General features: G+C 58.2%; 2 protein-coding genes across 4 annotated transcripts; one reads left to right on the top strand and one right to left on the bottom strand.

Moving 5' to 3' along the window:
- Nucleotides 1-1,875: 1,875 nt before the first annotated feature.
- Nucleotides 1,876-11,734, bottom strand: FRS3 (fibroblast growth factor receptor substrate 3). Of its 3 annotated transcripts, none has more exons than XM_045777046.2 (7): nt 11,617-11,728; nt 9,875-10,017; nt 8,154-8,242; nt 7,025-7,211; nt 4,457-4,618; nt 3,471-3,628; nt 1,876-3,194 (listed from the first exon to the last, which is right to left on the bottom strand). In XM_045777046.2, the coding sequence occupies exons 3-7, from the start codon at nt 8,217-8,219 to the stop codon at nt 2,280-2,282; spliced, it is 1,488 nt and encodes a 495-aa protein (XP_045633002.2). In that variant the 5' UTR covers nt 8,220-8,242; nt 9,875-10,017; nt 11,617-11,728; the 3' UTR covers nt 1,876-2,279. The 3 variants fall into 3 exon arrangements, with proteins under 3 accessions (XP_045633002.2, XP_087713259.1, XP_045633003.2); XM_087857133.1 differs by lacking the exon at nt 9,875-10,017 and adding an exon at nt 10,090-10,129 and having other exon boundaries at nt 11,617-11,712; XM_045777047.2 differs by lacking the exon at nt 9,875-10,017 and having other exon boundaries at nt 11,617-11,734.
- Nucleotides 11,735-14,125: 2,391 nt separating this feature from the next.
- PRICKLE4 (prickle planar cell polarity protein 4) lies at nt 14,126-18,436 on the top strand. Its single transcript, XM_087857132.1, has 6 exons — nt 14,126-14,624; nt 15,121-15,228; nt 15,917-16,054; nt 16,339-16,542; nt 17,091-17,295; nt 17,773-18,436. Exons 1-6 carry the CDS (start codon nt 14,496-14,498, stop codon nt 18,138-18,140), a joined length of 1,152 nt encoding a protein of 383 aa, XP_087713258.1. The 5' UTR covers nt 14,126-14,495; the 3' UTR covers nt 18,141-18,436.
- The last annotated feature ends 67 nt before the right edge of the window (nt 18,437-18,503 follow it).

Raw genomic sequence — 18,503 nt, 5'->3', positions numbered from 1 at the left:
CACGGAAGCCGCTAGGACTTGGTCTGGGGCTACCCCAGAGGACAAGGCTAGCTGCTCCCCGCACCGGTCAGCATGGCTGCAGCAGGAGGCCTGGGGTCTCCAGGACTGAAGAGTGGTGACTTCCAGTGGTTTTTCCCTTTGGAACAGCTGGGTTGTTCACACAGCCTGCCCGCTGTCTCCTTTCCAAGGTGCCGTCGTGTTCATCATCTCATTGGCTACTTCTCACGACTAGCTCCGTGTTTTCTAGGTGCAAAAGCCGAGGCACCCTGGGGGTGACCAGTTGTTCAAGACAGCAGAGATCATAGCTGAGTCAGAACCATGACCCGTTCTCGACGCAAGCAGGGCTCCCCCACAGCAGTGTCTGTCAGGATGAGCCCGAGCAGACCCGTGTCACTGACACGGCCATACCTGCGCCCCCTGCCCCATTGTGGCCCTCCTGTGTGGAGAGACCAGCACTCCTGACTAGTGTGGGGAGGACACGGAGAAAGCAGAACGGAGCTGCGTGGGTGGGCTGCAGAGAGGACATCATCCCCTACTGCAGGCAGACACAGCGCGAGGAACCCAGTCCGGAGCTGTCCTCCCTCTGGTCCAGAGATCAGAAGGAGGTTGAGGGAAGAGTCTGGTGCCAGCTCTGGGAGAGTAGCAGCAGCTGTGCCCCGGGACCCTGCTAGGCCCCAGGTGAAGGACCTCTCCCACATCCCACTGGGACCAGTTCTCTTGTCACCCATTCACTGACAAGAGAGTGACATCTGAGGGTGGAGAAGCCTGGAAACTGGTCAGTTCGATTCCCACCCAGGGTAGAGGGCAGCCCCGAAATTGAAGCACGGGCCGTGTTGTCCTGGACAGCAGGCAGGGAGGGTATTGGGTAGGCCCCGCCCTGGCCGATTTCCTTAGTAAGGAGGACAGGTCTGTTTGCTCCGTGGGGCAGGGAGCTGGGGCACAAACAGTGCCCAGAGACAAGAAGGCTTGTCCCTAAGTCTTGCACAAACCTTGCTCCCACTCCTCCCCTGGGCCCTGAATAGCTTATCGCAGATGCTGGATTTCCTTTAGATTCAGGGGGCCGAGATAGAAATGGAGTCTTGGAGGCAGGGAGGCCGGCGAGAGGAGGGAGAGGCAGCCTCAAGACGAGGAAACAGAGCTCCTGCAACACTGCACCAGGCTGGGGGCTCGTGCAGCCCTGGGCAGCCCCCGGCTTCCAGGCAGGTGTTCACATGTGGTGACTCTGCTAGGGCTGGCTCCTGTGGTAGGGTAGAAGCACCCCAAAGAGTCCGTTGCTGAGGAGCAGTTCTCTGGGAAAATAACTAGGCAAGCCCAATGAGTTGGTGATATATTACACTCTGTTTTTTCCTTTTGCTATTCCTGGGCTTTTAGCAAAGTCCTGCTTAAAGGTTCTAGCCTTGATCTAGCCATGCTGGGGGTGCCGAAGGAGGATCCAGGGTCCACCTCTGGGCCAAGGTGTTAAAGGAGATCAGGAAACCCTGGGACCTGCCTGGTGGCAGAAGGGACATCAGTAGGGCGTCCTAGAGAGGGGAAAGCTGGTGTAGCCCCCTCTCCCCCAACCCCTGCCCTCCCCCACCAACTCAGGAGGGTCAGGCTGTTCCCATCAGGGCAGTTTTCCTTCCAGATCCCCTTTCTGCATCCAGGACTCCAGCTGTCCTGTCGCTTTCCTTTGACAGCACATCCATCCCTGGCAACTTTAAGTTCTGGGCCGGGGCTTCTTGAAGGAGAAAAAGAAACGGTCACAGACTTACCACAAGAACAACACCACCCGAAAATTTCCCAGAATGAAGCCCCTGCCTCTAGAAGGCCTCCCCTACGCCCACCCAGAACCAAGCCAGGAATGACTCCCTAAGAATTTGACATCATTCACCAAGCCAGAATTTAAAAATAATCATATTAATAATAAATATGTTAAATTACATTTAAAACAATAAATAGAAAAATAAACTGATAAATAAAATCAACAGGTACAAAATGTTTCAAAATTTCAACCAAAGAGAACACACAGACAGACGACAGACAAGACAAATGGACATAACGGGAGGGTGTTAAATGCATCAGGGGAACCCTTCACAGTTTACGTCACGGCTTCCTCCTCGCCCGGTCACCCTTCTCTCCCCAACTCGGGAGACCAGTAGACTCAGTGGCTGGTATCCTTGGGGATGCCAGCCAGCGCAGGGAAGCATCTGGTTCCACCTCGGTGCCCTTCTGCGAAGCAACCGTGAACCCGGGGTGTGGGTTCAGGGGACAGGAGCGTGAGGCAGAGCGCGAGGAAGTCCCTACAGAGGCAAGTCAGTGCTGTTGTGCCGGGTTTTCCTGGCAGTGCCATCGTCTCGGGGCAGCGCCCTCTGCAGGTTGGACATGGCCACGGTCTTTTTGAGGTCAATCACGGCGTAGGAGTCTGAGCTGCGGGCAGGGTGGGTGGTGGGCACGGGGGCTCGGGGGAGCGAGGGGTTCTGGGGCCCCTTGGGGCGGTCTCCACCCCAGCCCTTCAGCTCCACCTGGATGTAGTTGAGCTGCCTGGGGGGCTCGGGGCCCGGCCGGCGGAAATCAAAGTTGAAGACCCTCGGGGAGCCTCGGCGGCGGGTCAGTGGCACAGGGAAGCCGCCACGGCTACGGAGGGCAGCCCGGGTGCTGGTGGGCTTCTGCAGCGGGGTCTCGTCCTCTTCGCCATCAGGGAAACCATTGGAGGAAGGAGTGAGCCCATCCCTCGAGTCTCCGTCATCCCCAGCCTCCTCCCCCAGCTGCCGGGCTTGACCCTCCCACACAGGGGGCAGGGAGGGCAGGTTCTCGTAGTGCAGCAGGGCTGCCCGGCGGTGGGCAAGGCTGTTCCAGCCTGGCTCCTCTGTGCTCAGTCTCCAGCTGGCCCCTGGCCGCGGCCCGGCGCTGACGTTCTCATAGGTACACTTGGGCTGGGCCGGGCACTCGGAAGCGCCCTCGTTGTTGTTGTTGTGGGGGGGGGCGTCACGCAGGCTGGGACAGAGGCCCTGGCACTTCATCGTGTGCCGCCGAGCAGGGGTGGGGCCCAACACGAACTTCACCTGGCCCGGCTGCAGGAACACCTGGGGGTCCCGGGGGTCAGGGCCCCCAGGCTGGAGGGGGAAGGGCACCTGGCCCTCGGGCAGGGGCTGCAGGCAATGCCGGCTCCTGCGGTGGTCATCCTCACCGGCTGGCGTGTTGACATAGGTGTGGGACTGGGGGAAGGACTCCAAGTGAAGCAGGAGGGTGCAAGGGCAGGGAGGAAGGAGAGAGCAGAAGGGACAGCATAAGAGAGGCACAGGGGAGAAGAGCTGGATTCCCCCTTTTCCTGGTCCACCCAACTTCCCAGGGAAGCTGCATCCCTTTTCTGGACAGTAAGGGACCGTGGTGATTCTCTTCCCTTCCCATGATCCTTATGAGGCGGCCATGTGTCCTAGCACCCCGCCCCCGGCCCAGAGCAATGGGGAGGGGCAAGACAGCTGCTTCCTCACCTGCTCATCAGGGGCAATGAGGGCACGAGTGGACTCTTCCCCAAGTGAGGGGTGTCGCAGGCTGCTCGTCGAGGGGCGCCGGGGTGCTGAGAATCTCAGGCCCTCTCCCGGGCAGCCAAGGAAGCCATTGGAGAAGCTGGAGACAGTGTAGCCTAGAGCTGGGCACACAGGAGACAAGCCCACGTGGGGGGGGGGGGGAGTTCCTTACACCACCTGACAATCACCTGCGACTGCACGTGTGGCGTCCCGGGGTCTTCTGGGGGAGGCAAGACACTCCCAGGGCCCGCCAGGTGGTGAGCCCCGCTGAACCGGCAGCCCCCATTCTCTTTCACCTCTCTGTTCCTCAAACTCTGCCCCTTCCCTCCAAGTTCAGCATGAGCTCCACTTCCCCCGGTCCAGCCTTAGCTAAAACGCTTAAGGCCACCTTGTCGTCACTGCGTTGTCCCTTCACCCCATTCTAGCTCTGCCAGTGAGCTCCAGGGAAGCTCCCAGACATCAGGGACTGCATTTCTCTATCTTTTGCACTCCCCCACAGGCCAGCCCACGGAGAGAACACCAAGCAGGAGCTCAGTGTGGACTCAGGGAATAAACAAGCAGAAGGTGTGGGAACCTCTCCAGAAAACAGTCACGGGCAAAGATGCCTGCACCAAGTCAGGCGAGGTAGATGGGTGTGACCCAGTAGACAGAGGAAGGAAGCAAAATATCTACAGACTGCTGTTTCCATGGAAACTCAATGTCTTCCTGTCTGCTCGCGGACCATCAGTCATTACAAGGCCCAGGACTCCCCAGCCTCAGACTGAGTCACCTGATTGGCCAGACCAGGACTTATTCATCCCCAAGAGTCATCAGCTGGCGGGCGACTGTCCAGGAAGGCTGGGTCGCCCGGCCGTCCCACCTGCCTGCCTGCCTTGTGCCTCCAAGCCCGGCCCTCCCTGGGCTCGGGCACGTGTGGACAAGCACGGAGGCTGGGGAGGGGGTCTCCTCACCATTGGGAGGCTGGGGGGCCCGAGGGAGGCCGAGCTCAGCCGGGTGGCTGTTGCGGGTGATGATGACCGGCTCTTCCATCACGTTGATGCTGTTGCACTGCATCAGGTCCTGAAGCAGGTTGAAGATCTCCTCGGCCCGGGAGCACTTGAAGGCAAATATCCCTGGAGGAGCATAGGAAGAAGTGAGGCTCCTCTGACCACGCGCCAACAGGCAGGGGCTAGAGAGGCCGAACAGACGCACGACGCTCAGGGATGTCCCTGAACTTGAGTCCCAGGCCTGCAGGGGCGGGGAGGCCCCTCCTCCTGAGCACACCCTCAGATCCAAGAGCTGGGGGAGAAGCTGGGCCCAAGGCGCCCTGCCGTCCCCCTCCCTCACCATTACCATCGGCTAGAGATCTCATACCGCACCTGCATTCCTCCGGGCGTGATCACGTTCACAGGTGAGGGGTACACAGGTGAGGGGACAAGAAGTCAACATCAAAGCAGAAAAGCATAGTAGCTGCCCCTTATCCACAGTTTTGCTTTCCGCGGGTTCAGTGACTCCCAGTCAAGCGGGGTCCGGAAGCAGACGAGCCCCATGTCGGCGGGAGCCTACCGCTACCTCATACTGTCTGCGTCACTCCCCTCACTTCCTCTCAGCACGTGGGCACACTATCTTCCCCCATCATCACAGGAAGGCTGAGCATAGTACCGTAAGATATTTTGAGAGAGAGACCACGTTCACGGAACGTTGATTACAGTATGTTGTTACCATTGTTTTACCTTACTATTATTGTCATTCATCTCTCACTGTGCCTCATTCGTAAATTAAGCCGTATCACGGGCACGTCCGTGTAAGAAAACACACAGTACATACAGGTTCGGTACTGTCTGTGGTTTCAGACACCCACTGGGGGTCTCCCCTGCAGACTCAGTGCGGGCACTACTGTGTTAGATGAATGACCATTCCACTTCACATCTGCCCCATCGCCCTCTGCCTACCACCCTCTGTTCCCCAGAGAAAGGGGCTCTACCCAGGGCACAACCCTCAGCTCAATGCCCAACCACGTCCAAGCTCTTTGAAGGCAGGAGAGTCTGTCCTATTCATTGCTTGTTCACTGGGTACTCAGCCCAGTGTCTGGCCAGAGAGAGAATGTCTACTCTGGATAGGCCCCTGGCTCACGGAACTTAAGCTCTGGTGCGGAAGGAAGAAAGGATGGGCAGACTCGCTGCGGACACACACGGCCAGGCCATCATGCAGCTCTACAATGCAGCCCCTTACAGGCCTCGGACCCCAATGCAGCAGCTCACAGCCCCAGGGATGGCAGCACTGGACCGAGTTCCTGTGATTCAAGGGATCCAAAGATGCCCCTGGGGTGTTGGGCCAGCCTGGGTTCTGCACACCCCATCCTGGCAACAGGAGGGCCCGGCACTGAGGGGAGGCTACTTGGGGTGCGTGCATGCATATATCCACAACAAAGATGAATAAAACCAGGCTGGGATATGGGTCAACTGAGGTTTTTAGGAATGCGGCAGCAAGGCTAGAGGGGAAGAGAAGGAAAAGGACTTTTCTGGCAAGATATGTTAGGGGCTAGGAAAGGCTGGGAAAGCCCGGAGTTTTAGGAGAACCCGGTGTGCAGGTAGGTCTAGGGCAACCCCTCTGGAATCCCAAGTGTGGCTGAAACCCCACGACGAAAAGCCCCTTCCTGTCCTCTTTCTGCTCAGCCAGTGTAAGCACCCCTGCCTCCGAGGTCCACAAGGGAGGATGCGTGGAGGGGAAGGCTCCCAGGCAACAGCACGTCAGAGACTCATTGCTGTGACGCTGGCCTCATCAGAGAAGCCTGCTCATGCCACCCCGCAGTCACAGCCCTGACTGCATCGAATGCAAGCCCGGGCTGGGCTCCTTCTGCAGAGCTCAGGTCTGGGCCCTAGGAGATAAGCCCAGACCACGCTCCTCCTTCAAAGAGCCACGGCAGGCTCTGGCCTTGACTTCATGGGACAATCACTACTCTCTGACCCCTGGCTGCAGGGAGAGAGGGGAAGAAGGGAGAATACATCACACTCTGGGTGACAGGAGACAAAGATTAACCTCTTGGCAGTTACTCTGTACATCGGACACCCAAGAGTCCGGCCTCCGAGCCTATCATTCCCAAGCCGCACGGCTCCAAGGTAACCAGAGCTCCCAGCCTGACCCTTCGCTATTCACAGGCTCCAGGGTGTATGACCTGGGGGCTCAGAAGAAAGTTTGTTCCTACAGAGGGGACAAGCGGTACCCTCGAAACTAGAGTAACAGAGGGAGGAATCGCCTGCTTTCCCAGATGGGCTCTGGCCTGGGAGCACTGGCTCATTCCCATGGACCGTGCAACAAATGCCCCCACGAAAGGACCCAGGCTGGAGCCGCAATGCCTGAGGACAAACAGCCTCGGCTGGGAGTCCACTTAGTTCCGGATCAACATGCCGCTCTTGGCCATCACCCTTCCCTTCCCCGGGCAACACCTGCCATGTCAACAGGCCTCCCCACGGTCGCGAGCGCACACTTCCTGCCCCAGTACCCGCCCAGGTGCAGCCCGCGGCAGCAGCAGGACTCACCCTGGCCTGTCTGACACCGGCGGCCGCTCTCAAAGGAGAAGAGGTTGGAGTCGTAGCCATAGCGCCGCAGGCAGAGGTAGGGCCAGCGGACAGCCTCGCGCCGATGCAGGTGCAGCACCAGCTCGCTCTGTGTCAGCTCCATGACCCCGGAGCCCAGCTCCACCCCCTCGTCATCCACATTTGTCACCTGGCGGCCAGGGAACAGAGGCTCAGTGGGTGGGTCCAACAAGTACGTTCAGGAGTCCCTCAGGCCAATGCGGGGCAGCGGCTGGGCGGCCAAGGGAGCTCACCTGCCTCTACTGGGCTCCCCGGTATGCCACGTGACCACTAGGAGACCAAGCAGATGAAGCAGCGCCACTGACCCACCGTCCTTCCCTAGGCCTCAGCTTTGTCACTTGGGCAGTGATGGAGGGGTGGTCAGTTGACCTCCAAGGTTGGGCAGTTTGATGACCAAGGTTAGAGGAACTCCAAGGTCCATGGCTTGTGCCCAAGGACCGGATTCTAATGGAGCCTGGGGTTTGGTTACAATCTCAAAATCTTAAGGCCCCCAGGGCGGGGGGGGGGGGGGGCGGGGGCGGCGGCGAGACAACAGACCTCCACCACCACCTCCCCAACTCTAGGACCTTGCTGAGGGCTCCCTCTTCTGGTGAGCAGGAGAAGGTGTATCTCAGCAAGCTGGGCGTGAGGAGGGGACTCCCCTACAGGGAGGTGCGCGGTACCAGGGGCCAGGAGTGCCCAGGTCCACTGGGTCTGGCCTTAGCTTCCCAAAGCCAACAGCAAACGCTAAAATAGGGCTTATCGTGCATTATGCATACTTTATGCATATTAACTCACAAACACAGGCTTTTGTTGTTTTCTCCAGAAAAAAATTATACGTAAGGCTACAGAGAGCTACTGGCAGGAGTGAATGTTCCAAAAGCACGGTTTTTGCACCCCAGTATTTCTGCATTCCTTGTAGGACATTCACTGTGTAGGAGAGCCACACGGTGGGCAGTGGTCTGGGTCCCTGAGGAGTCTTCACCACCTCAGCCTGTCACTTCACCTTCTCTAGGGAGGCAAACCAACTCCAGGTTGGCCCGAGCCCAGGAGGCCATGCTGGGAGCTCAGGAGAAAAGGGAGCTGTGGGTACCTTGAACTTGGTGGGGTGGTTGTCTGGGACGCTGTCTCTGTTCAGGCAGCTGCAGCAGCTCCCCATGGTGTCAGAGCAGCCAGTCCACCCTAGAGGAAAACGAAAGGGATAAGGTCATCAAGGTCAGCTCCAAAAAGCCCCGCTCTGGGGACTCTGGAAGAACCACCTCATTGTGATCACCTACTCCTGGACCTAGTAGGGCCCTGTCCTTCCTCTAAGAAATTCACACTCTCACATCCAGGGCCAGGATAAACGGTAATTCAAGTTAGCATGTGTTAGGTTAATGCTGACAGAGGGATGGAAGAGCTTCTCAAAGGTAACATCTGATCTGGACCTTGAGAAGTGAGGAGGATTCTGACTGATGTAATGAAAGCAAATGGAAGCCAGGGCAGCAGGAAAAGCACGGATAAAGCAGGGAGGGCTGCCTGGGTGGCTCAGTCGGTTAGGCATCCGACTCTTGATTTCAGCTCAGGTCATGATCTTTGGGGTTGTGGGATCGAGCCCTGCGTCAGGCTCCATGCTCAGCATGAGTCTGCTAGTCCCTCTCCCTCTGCTCCTCCCCCACTCCAAATAAATAAATAAATAAATAGGCAGGGGACCAGAAGAAGCGATTTGCCTCGGAGGGACCCGGATACCAGTCCAGGGCCTTCACCCAGATTCAGCACAGAAACTGTACCTTGGGAGTCCCCCACACTTTGGCCTGGACCTTCCTCTTTTTTTTTTCCCTTCTTTTCTACCTCACCCTTCCCACATCACCCAGATTTTCTTTTGTCCCCTCACCACCATCCCAACATCTTCAACTTTATCTTTTTGATGGTCCCTTCCCTGAGGCATCACACCACGGTCAAAAGCTACAGTAAGAAGACTGAACTTGAAACAGAGCACATTTTTTATACCTTTCATCAGGTATTTCTTCCTTAAAAAGATAAATGCTCGGATTGCTCCCATTTGCCTAAACGGGAGACCAGAGGCCTTACTATCTGGCTTTTCCCTCCGGGATTATGGCACTTGGATTATATGTCACAACAGTGAGGCCTCTGTCTAGAATGGGGAGGAGACCACCAAGCTGGAGTGACCTAAGGGAGCAAAGAAACACACAGCCAACAATCCCAACCAGAAGGGGCTGCAACTTGATGTAAGAAATGAGTCTCCAGGGGCGCCTGGGTGGCGCAGTCGTTAAGCATCTGCCTTCGGCTCAGGGCGTGATCCCAGAGTGCTGGGATCGAGCCCCACATCAGGCTCCTCCGCTGGGAGCCTGCTTCTTCCTCTCCCACTCCCCCTGCTTGTGTTCCCTCTCTTGCTGGCTGTCTCTCTCTCTGTCAAATAAATAAAATCTTAAAAAAAAAAAAAAAAGAGAGAGAGAAAGAAATGAATCTGTAAGGGGCACCTGGGTGGCTTGGTTAAGTCTCTGACTCCTGATTCCAGTTCAGGTTGTCATCTCAGGGTCATGAGATAGAGCCCTGCATCAGGCTCTGTGCTGGGCATGAAGCCTGCTTAAGATTCTCTTTTTCTCTCTCCCTCTGCCCTTTCTGCTTGTACGCTCTCTCTCTCTCTCTCTCTAAAATAAGTAAATATATCTTTTAAAAAATGAATCTGTAAGATCAGATATCCTTCCAAAACTCCCAATGAATGTGTAAAGCCTTGAACAATCCTGACCTGTATCCCCCATTCCACCCAACTTGGAGAACTCCAGAAAAGTGGCTCCTATACACAGCTCTCACCTCACCCAGGCCATTGGGGAGCTGACCATGGGAGGGGCATGGGGAAGGACCCCCCTTTATTCCCCCTGTTCTTGGTGGGGCATCATGGCAAGTAGTCTGCAGAGAAGTCCCCTGGATCCCTCTGGGACACACCTGGGGCTCACCTAGCACAGGAGACAGAGACCACAGGTTAGTGGAAACCTTAAACCTCACCCCCAGCTGTTAATGAAACTCACTTGCTGTCAGTCCATCCCACCTGGATATCTGTTCCAGGTCCTAATAGGACAGAAACACAACAAAGAAAGTGAGATCAAGGGCAGAGGGGCCACAAATTGTAAGTCCCACAGGCCCTGAGTGGGAGCGGCTCCCCGAGTAGCAATGAGGCAGCCTTTTCAGCTGCCTTTAGAACCCATCAGAAACCCGTTACAACCAACACCAAAAGCACCACCTTACCTTGACAGAGAACTTTACAGAGAGCTTTCTCAAAAGGACCCTGTGATGTATTGGAAAGAACGCTGGCTTAAGATTCAGGAAAAATATTCTAGTCTGTTTTGTAGCCACTAAGTGTCTGGGAGACTCTGGCAAGGCAATCCCCCACCTCCCACCTCAAGGCCTTAGTCTTCAAGAGAAACATCTGTAAACGGTGAGGCTTCTCACTTAAATAAATTCTAGAGGTAAGTATGTAGGAAAAAGGTCACAAAAATGGACATTTGCCTCCTCCAGGACAAACCAAGCTTTCTCAATCTCACATCTGGAAGCTTGATAGATTTTCTGTCTCCCAAGCTCTTAAAGGCTTAAAATTTTAACATAAATGCTAATAATAAATCAAAATTTCGGAAATGAGGCCCAGGAGGACAAGTTGACAAGCCAGGACCTTGGAGATCCTTGAAATCCCACCCTCCTGCTTTCCAAAAGCAATATCCTTTCCCAGGGCCCCCTGTGCTCTGCTTCCTCGTACAACTTCCCAGATAAAAGGACCCCCACCCACTTGGCCTGGCTTATTCTCTAGACAGAAGCAGGCTGAGGGAGGTGTGCACAGCCTAAGACAGGCAGCTGGGAAAATACTGAGGCTTGAGCCACCAACAGGGAGTCAGGGTGAAACCAAGAATTATAGGGTGCAAGATGGGGGAGGGTGTTGCACCTTTTTCTGTCCCCTTCATTTGTCTTTAAGATATCAGAACATATCATGACACTTCAGTGAGGTGGGGGGTTACATTGGCTGGGACAGGAAGAAGGGGCTCTGGTCTGGGATAGGTGTAGATTGGAGATGGGAGCGTCAGGGTAGGTTACGGGGACTCAAAATATATGAGGGCTCGGGAAAACGTGGGCAAGTTTTTTGCATTTGAGCATGGTGCAGGGAGAATGGGGCGTATGCAGGATCAGAGGAACCGCAGAGCTCTGGAAGCATTTGGGGGCATCCCGGAGAATGGTGGCTCTGCGGGCGTTAACAGGAGAATTCGCCGGAGTGAGGGGGTTCCAAGGGCTCCAGGACAAGCGAAGGTGTGTCCGGAGGTGGGGGTGGGGTGGTTCTGGGGAGTGAGCGACAGATTTAGGTTGCGGGGTTGTCAGGGGAATTTCTACAGACACCGGGAAGCAATGGGGGAGGTCGGGGCCGCGCGCCGTCCCTGGATCCCCGCCCCCAGCCCCGGGACTCCACCGCCCGCCCGCCCAGGGCTTCCTCGGGAGGGAGCGGAGACTGTGGCGCGGCGCGGTGCGGCCTCGGTGGAACCGCCTCGTCCCCGCCCCGCCGCGCCCCGACTCACATCGCCCCGCGGCCCGGGCGGCGCCGGGCCCCGCTCCCGGGTCCCGCTGCAGCAGCCGCCGCCCGCCCGGAGCTAAGGCCTCCCCGCCCCGCCCCGCGGCCGCGGGGTCGGAGGTCACCGGCAGCACCAACGAGACGCTGCGGGCGGGCCGACCCGATCGGGGGCGACCGGCACGCAGCCTAGAAGGTCCCTTTGGAGGACTTTGCAGTCGGGAGCAGGGAGCATGCGCAGACGCCAGAGGGCGCTCCGGGCCAGCCGCAGAGCTAGCCCCGCGGGGGCGGGGCGGGGAGGAGCTGAGCCGGGGCGGGGCGCGGGGCGCGAGGCGCGGGGCGGGGCTGAGGAGGGAACCAGAGCTGGGACCAGAGGTTCCCACTCCCGCGATCAGAAAAGGGACCGAGGTGGGGGAGAGGCAAAAAAGATGGGGGAAAGGCCTGAAGGGACAGAAGGGAGAAGGGCAAGACAAGGGATCCCTAAAAAGGGCTGGGGACCGGCCGAGGCAACTGGGTGAGGGCGAGGACACCCAGAGAGGGGCGGCGCTAGGAGACCCGAGAGAGGGTCTGGGAGGGGGGAACTGCTGGCTCCGAAAGGCGTTCTGTTCCGCGAGCGATTAAAGACCTAGCGCGACGGCAGCTCCCTGGTGTCTTTCCTGTGCCCCCTGGGGCGCCGTGACGGCGCTACACCCCTGGGATGGAGAGGGGGGCAGTTGAGCCTGCACACTTTCCACCCTGAGATCCCCCAAATTCTTTCCTTCAGGCTGCAACTCCAGGCCCCTCCCGAGCCGTCCTCTCTACCAGTCCGGGAGGGGCGGGCAGGGGCCGCGGGGGGCGTGGGAGAGGAAGGGCCGCGCTCCCGGGGCGGGCAGAGGCAGGCGCTGAGGCCTCGGGGTGGGGACTGGGTGGGGGGCCCGACGGTGGGGTCTGTCCAGAACGGCCCGGACGCCGGCGCGCAGCGAGGGTGAGACCCCAGCGGAATCCCATTCCCTCCCCAAAACTCCCAGCAGCCAGACTGGGAACCCCAGCTGAGTCCCGGGGAAGTCCAAGAAAAAACTTTGGGGATCTGTCGAGAGGGCACTTGGCGGGACCGGGCACTTCTTTTCTCCCTCTCACTGTCCGCGGAAAACCTTCCCAACCTTTTACCTCCCCAGTCCCTAGGACCGCGCAGGCTCTGTCATCGAGGGCAGGGGTGGATTGGGAAGGTCGAACTCTTGAGGCCGGTTGCACCTGCCCGTGGGGGGGGGGGGTGCGGCGAGAGATGGGGTTCAGACCTGAGGGGAGGGGAATTCTTGAAGGAATCCAGCATGTTAGTAAGACGTCGTCCAGTGCTGAGTGGAGGTGGGAGGATGGAAGGGTGAGGGGTGAGAGCTGATTTCTGAGGGTTGTTTCTGTGGGGGGCAATTTCATACAAACTATAACTTGGAAGAGGGGGTACAAATCCACTCTGAGGTCCCAGATGGCCCCCATCCTGTGCCCGACCCTCTCCCAAGCACCTCTTGCTTCCTGGAGCAGGGGCAGTGCTGTTAGGGGAAGTGGCTACTCCTGGCCCTGAATGTGAACAGCCCATCCTGGCTGCTTTCCACAGGAAACTGACGAGAGGGACTGAACAGGAAGGGAGCAGCTGGGTGTGGAAGCAGGGATGGGTGGCACAGGCCATCTGAAGGTGGGGGCGCAGGTAGGAGGGGTGCTCAGGGCTGGGAAGCAATACAACTGTTATAGCCCAAACCTTGTTCCCGACTCCACAGCTGGGTCTCCTAGAGGCCTGGGATTTGGTGAGACCCTCCTGTGCTCAGCTACTGGCAGAATCTATCCTGGATCTCAAAGGCCACCTCTTCCTAGGACATCCTTCAGCTTTCTAGTGTGACTTTAGGCAAGTTAACCTCAGTTTGTTTCACTCATCAAATGGGATAACAGAAACTACCTGATAGGATTGTTTTGAGGATGCATTATATTATGTAAAATGCTAGTATAGTCCCTCGCATGGAGTAAACATTATAGAAAAGTTTGCTTTGGTTCTTTTTCTTCCTAAGGAGCTGTATATACCTGCCCAGGGCTCTGGCCTCTTTCTGCAGGGTCTCATCTCTGTCTTACCCACCAGACTATGAGCTCCTTGAGGGCAGGGCCCTTTCCTTTATTACTTCAGTAGTCACCCCCACCCCCAAGATACTGTGGTCCTGCTAAGGCCAGTCCCAAGGAGAGCTGAAGAGATGTGTTTAGATTTATCCAGTGAAATTGGAAATTGCTGCTATAGGTAGAAACCAGAAGCACAAGATTTTCCTCTGTCCTCGAGCTTAGAGACTAGATCAGGAACTGAGATGGGCACAGGGCACAAAGAGAAACATTAGTACTAAACCTCGGGGTGCAGACTGTACTTACCTCTGGAGCTCAGGGTATGGGCTGGAGGGGCTGAGAAGGGCTCCTGCTGATGTGGTCCTTTTACCAGGCCTGAGCCTGCAGCTAAGAAAGTGGGGCCTGTGTTGGGAGTGGTCAGTGCACGGTGAGCAGTGGTGGGAGTTAAGGCTGGGGAGGCGGGGAAGGGGCCAGTCTGCCCAAAGGCTCACTAGAAAAGGGGAATGCCCTCTCCTTCCGTCGTGGCCTCCTCTTTCCTCCTTTCCAATCTTGGGAGACCCCCAGAATCTGAGCTTCAGAAACTCTGGAGCTGAAAGGCCTGGCCTCAGCCACTTAGTGGCTGTGTGACCTCAGGCATTTCTGCTCCCTGAGCCTCAGTGTAGCTGTCTATAAAATGGGGACAGGAATACCACCCAGGTCATCTGGTGGTTGGGACGATGGAAGATCATTCCTGCCGAGCACTTAGCACTGCCTCGCACAGTGTAGGCAGCTGGTAAATGGAAGGTGTTCTTGTTTTCTGGGCAGACTTTGTCGCCAATGTCAGTGCTGAACTCTGACGGGCCCCCCCAAGGGGAGAGCCTCAGCCCTCACGAGCCAGGTCTGCCAGCCAGCTCGGACAGTGACCCAGGCCACTTGCCAGAGGGGCTCCCTGAGGAGACTTCACAGGTAGTGGAAGCCCTTCCCTTCCCTCTGAGACCCGACATGCCCTCCATCCTGCAGACCTCCTCCCACTTCCACCACCTGGAAGGTAGTTAGCTGTCGTGCCCAGCCTCCCATGACCCTTTTCTCTTTGCAGGAATCCCTGTCTCTACAGCCGCCTCAGGATGGGACATGGGGGTTCAACTTTAAACTTATTCACATGAATACACATTACCTCTCCTGAGGGGGGCGGTCTGTGTTGTCAAAGCAGACTCTAGGCTTTGACCCAGTGGAGTAAAGGGAGTGATTTAAAGCATAAGACAGGATGCCATTTGGGGGTATAGGGCCTCCCCAACCTGCCTCAATTGGACCACAGATGCAGGAGTGGATCAGCTGTCCTTGTCTTGATCTTGAAGGAGGGGGTGCTTGGAGTCATTCCAGATTGGAGAAGAGGTGTCAGTGAGGAGGGAGGAAAGAAGAGGAAGGCAAACTTAACCACCCTTCTCCTGCTGCATCTCCTCAGGGTCCTAAAGTTCTGAGCTTGGGGCTCCCTGGCCTGGACACCAGCGGGGCCCCCGACTGGCCTGGGCTTCGGATCCTCCTGCAACAGCTGCCTCCGCAGGACAGTGATGTGGGTCTCCCTCTCTCCAGCGTCCCGATCTCTTACCTCCCTCTCTCTGTTTACTGTGGGTGCAGAAGCCAGAGCACACGGATGTAGGGCCTGGCTGGCTCTGCCACTAATTGGGGAAGTCATCCCCCCTCCCCAGCCTGAGCTTTCCAGTCTCCACAATGGGCGCAATGGCCTCTGCTCTGCCCACCGTGCTTAGTTGAAGAGCAAATGAGAAAATGGACATGAACCACTTTTGAAACCGATAATGGAATGTACAAATGTAGAGAGTATGGTTAAATATTTATTGGGGCCCTATGTGTGTCCAGACTAGAAGGCTTACACTTCAGTTGAAGGGGGGGCAAGACAGGAGAACATGGAATTAATTGGAAAAACAATGGAAAGTGATAGTGAGCTCCAGCTCACTGCGGGTAACGATCTACGTTTGTGGTGACAGGGCTCAGTGCTGTGGGCTGTCAGGACCTGGGTGGTGGTGGCCATTCCTGGGGGGAGGTGAGACTGGGGTAGACTTCCTCCATCCCTTTTCCCTCTCTCCCTCTCCTTCTCAACGCCTTTCTGCGCTGTTATCTTCTGCACTTCCGGGAGCTTCTACGACCTCCCTTTGACCCAGCAGCTAAGCTTTCTCCCTCCCCTCAAACTCTGGTCTTGTCTGTGAGGCTCTCCCCGTCTCAGTGGAGGCCTGTTTCTGCAGGAGCGCTACTGCCTGGCCCTTGGGGACGATGAGCTGGCTGAGCTGCGGCTCTTCTGTGCCCAACGGAGGCGGGAGGCCCTGGGACAGGGGGTGGCCCGCCTGGTACCTCCCAAGCTGGCAGAACACACCTGCGAGAAGGTATGTAGTGTGCCCCCCGCCCATTCCCCGTTGCCTTCTCACTTGGGCAGAAGGGGCGAGCTCCAGGGACTCCGGTGAGGAAAAGGGGGTGGGGGATTGACAGTTTGGCACACTTGAAAAAGAGAAGCCAAGTTTAGGGGTTCTTGGTGGAGCCTGCAGTGGAGGCGGGCTTGCCAGGGGTATGGGGAGAACAGTGAGGTCGAGGTTGGGGTTGGGATGGAAGAGCCAGGAGGGAAGCTACGAGCGTGGTGCGGCCTCTGACCAGCCCCCCCCCTCCCCCGCAGTGCAGGGAGCGGCTGAGGCCAGGGGAGTACGGAGTGTTCGCGGCCCGCGCAGGAGAGAGGCGCCGCTGGCACCCGGCTTGCTTTGCCTGCCAGGCCTGCGGCCAGGCCCTGATGAACCTCATCTACTTCTACCACGACGGGCTTCTCTACTGCGGCCGTCATCACGCAGAGCTGCTGCGGCCGCGCTGCCCGGCTTGTGACCAGGTACGGGCAAAGCGGGTTGCTGGGAGGGGGCTGCCCAGGGTCCAACGTGGCAGGATGTAAGGGGACGCGAAGTGAAGAACTCAAAACCAGCCGGGGACCTTTGTGTTCCCTGTTGCTCTGACCTGAGTTCTGGGCATGGGAACCCGTTGCCTTTTGCCCTCCCCCACTGCAAGCAGAGTCCCCTAGATTTTCTTGGACTGAGAGACTTTCTCCGGAGGAAGGACTGTTGGGCAGACGTTCATCTCGGTTTGCCGGGTGCCCAGTGCTGTGCTCAGCTGATCAGGCGAGGACCTGCCATAATGTCAGCCTGAGAGGCCGAGCGGAACCCTGGGTTGGGAATCCAGGCGACCGGGGCCGCACTTCTTCAGGCTGTGCCACCTGCTAGCGGGATCCTGGCTAGGCCAATCAGCCCTCCCTGCATCCGAGAGTGGTTGAGATCAAATGGGATGTCTGTAGACGTGCTTTAGCGTTAACTGGGTATAAGGCGTGGTTATTGGGTGAATGGATGAGTGAATGAATGAATGAGCTGTTCTCCCTCCCTCTCCCAGCTGATCTTCTCCCGGCGCTGCACTGAAGCGGAGGGACGGCGCTGGCACGAGAACCACTTCTGCTGCCAGGACTGCGCCGGGCCCCTGGGCGGGGGACGTTATGCCTTGCCGGGGGGCAGCCCCTGCTGCCCCAGCTGCTTTGAGAGTCGCTATTCGGATGCCGGCTCGAGCCAGGCCCCGACCCTGGAAGGGAGGGCGTCGCTTGGTAAGGGAGAACGTGCAGCTCAAACGGGAAGGGGGCAGCGGCTTGGGCTGGGCTGAAGAGGGGATTCTCCCGGGCTGGGACCCTCGCCCCGGTCCCACGCCGTCCCGTCGGTCCAGCAGCGCCCCCGTCCCCCCACCGCACCCCCCAGACCCAAGCCTCGGGGCCCGCAGCTCTCACCGCGCGTCCCTGGCCGGAGCGCTCCAAGGGCCTCCCGAACCCATCCCGCGCCACCGTTGGGGCTGCGGCGCAGGACTCGCTCCCGGACTGGGGACGCGGCCGCCCTCTGGTGGGCGGCGGCGGGGAGGGGCGGGGAGCCCAGGAGGGGAGTCGCGGCGGCAGCCGCGGCGCGCACGGCTAGGGGGCGGGGCGGGAGGCCGGACCCCAACTGGAACTGGCTTCTGGGGCCCGCCCCGCTCGGATCAGGGAGAGGGAGACTCCGGGCTCTGAGATGGGCGTTTCTGACCCGTCCTGGAACAGGGGAGGCGAGACTCGACAGAGTTGAAGGAGACTGCGCCCTGCTGAACCCCGCTACCACCTCCCGGGCAGCCCTTCTCGCCTCTGCTTCCCTCTCCAGTCCGGAAACCCAGAGAGGGCTGCTTCGATCCAGTCCGGAGCAGGAGGGTCGAGCTGGGGACGAGGCGGAGGCACCCAAAGGGCGGGAGCGGGGCCGCCTGGAGACGCCCCTCGGTGCCAAGGAGGACGCCCCCTGCCCCACCTGCTCCTCTTCTGACTCGGAACCCGAAGGCTTTTTCTTGGGCCAGCGCCTTCCCGGTCCTTGGAAGACCCCCGGAAGCCTCCAGGCTGGGGACAGCGACACCTCCAGGAAGCACTGCACCATTTGCTAGCGGCGCAGCCCGGAGAAAGAGGAGGGGATGTGATCTGTTAGGTGGGAGAGCGAGGCTCTCCTCCTCCTATAAAATCCTATACTGAACGCAATCAGGGACACGCCTGGGAGAGGCGGCCAGATCACAAACTTGGAGTGCTCCCTCTTAAGCCTGCGCAATCTATGACTTCTGACGGAGACTTTCTTGGGGAGCCACACCCCCCAAAGCTACGCATCCCCTGCTGAACTAACCCCCATGGCCACCCCCACAGGGTGTGATAGCCCCATTCTCAGCAGCTTCCTGAGCCAATGACGTGATCACTCAGAGACCACGTGTGGCGGTGCTGAGGATGGCGAGCCGAAGGCCTGGAGGGAGCCGGAGGTG

Source organism: Ursus americanus, chromosome 29 (genome assembly GCF_024610735.1).
Source record: "Ursus americanus isolate L20-20 chromosome 29, mUrsAme1.1.p, whole genome shotgun sequence".
In the NCBI taxonomy this organism is placed as follows: domain Eukaryota; kingdom Metazoa; phylum Chordata; class Mammalia; order Carnivora; family Ursidae; genus Ursus; species Ursus americanus.
The sequence above is the reverse complement of the archived record's forward strand: the minus strand, read 5'-3'. Positions and strand labels throughout refer to the sequence as shown.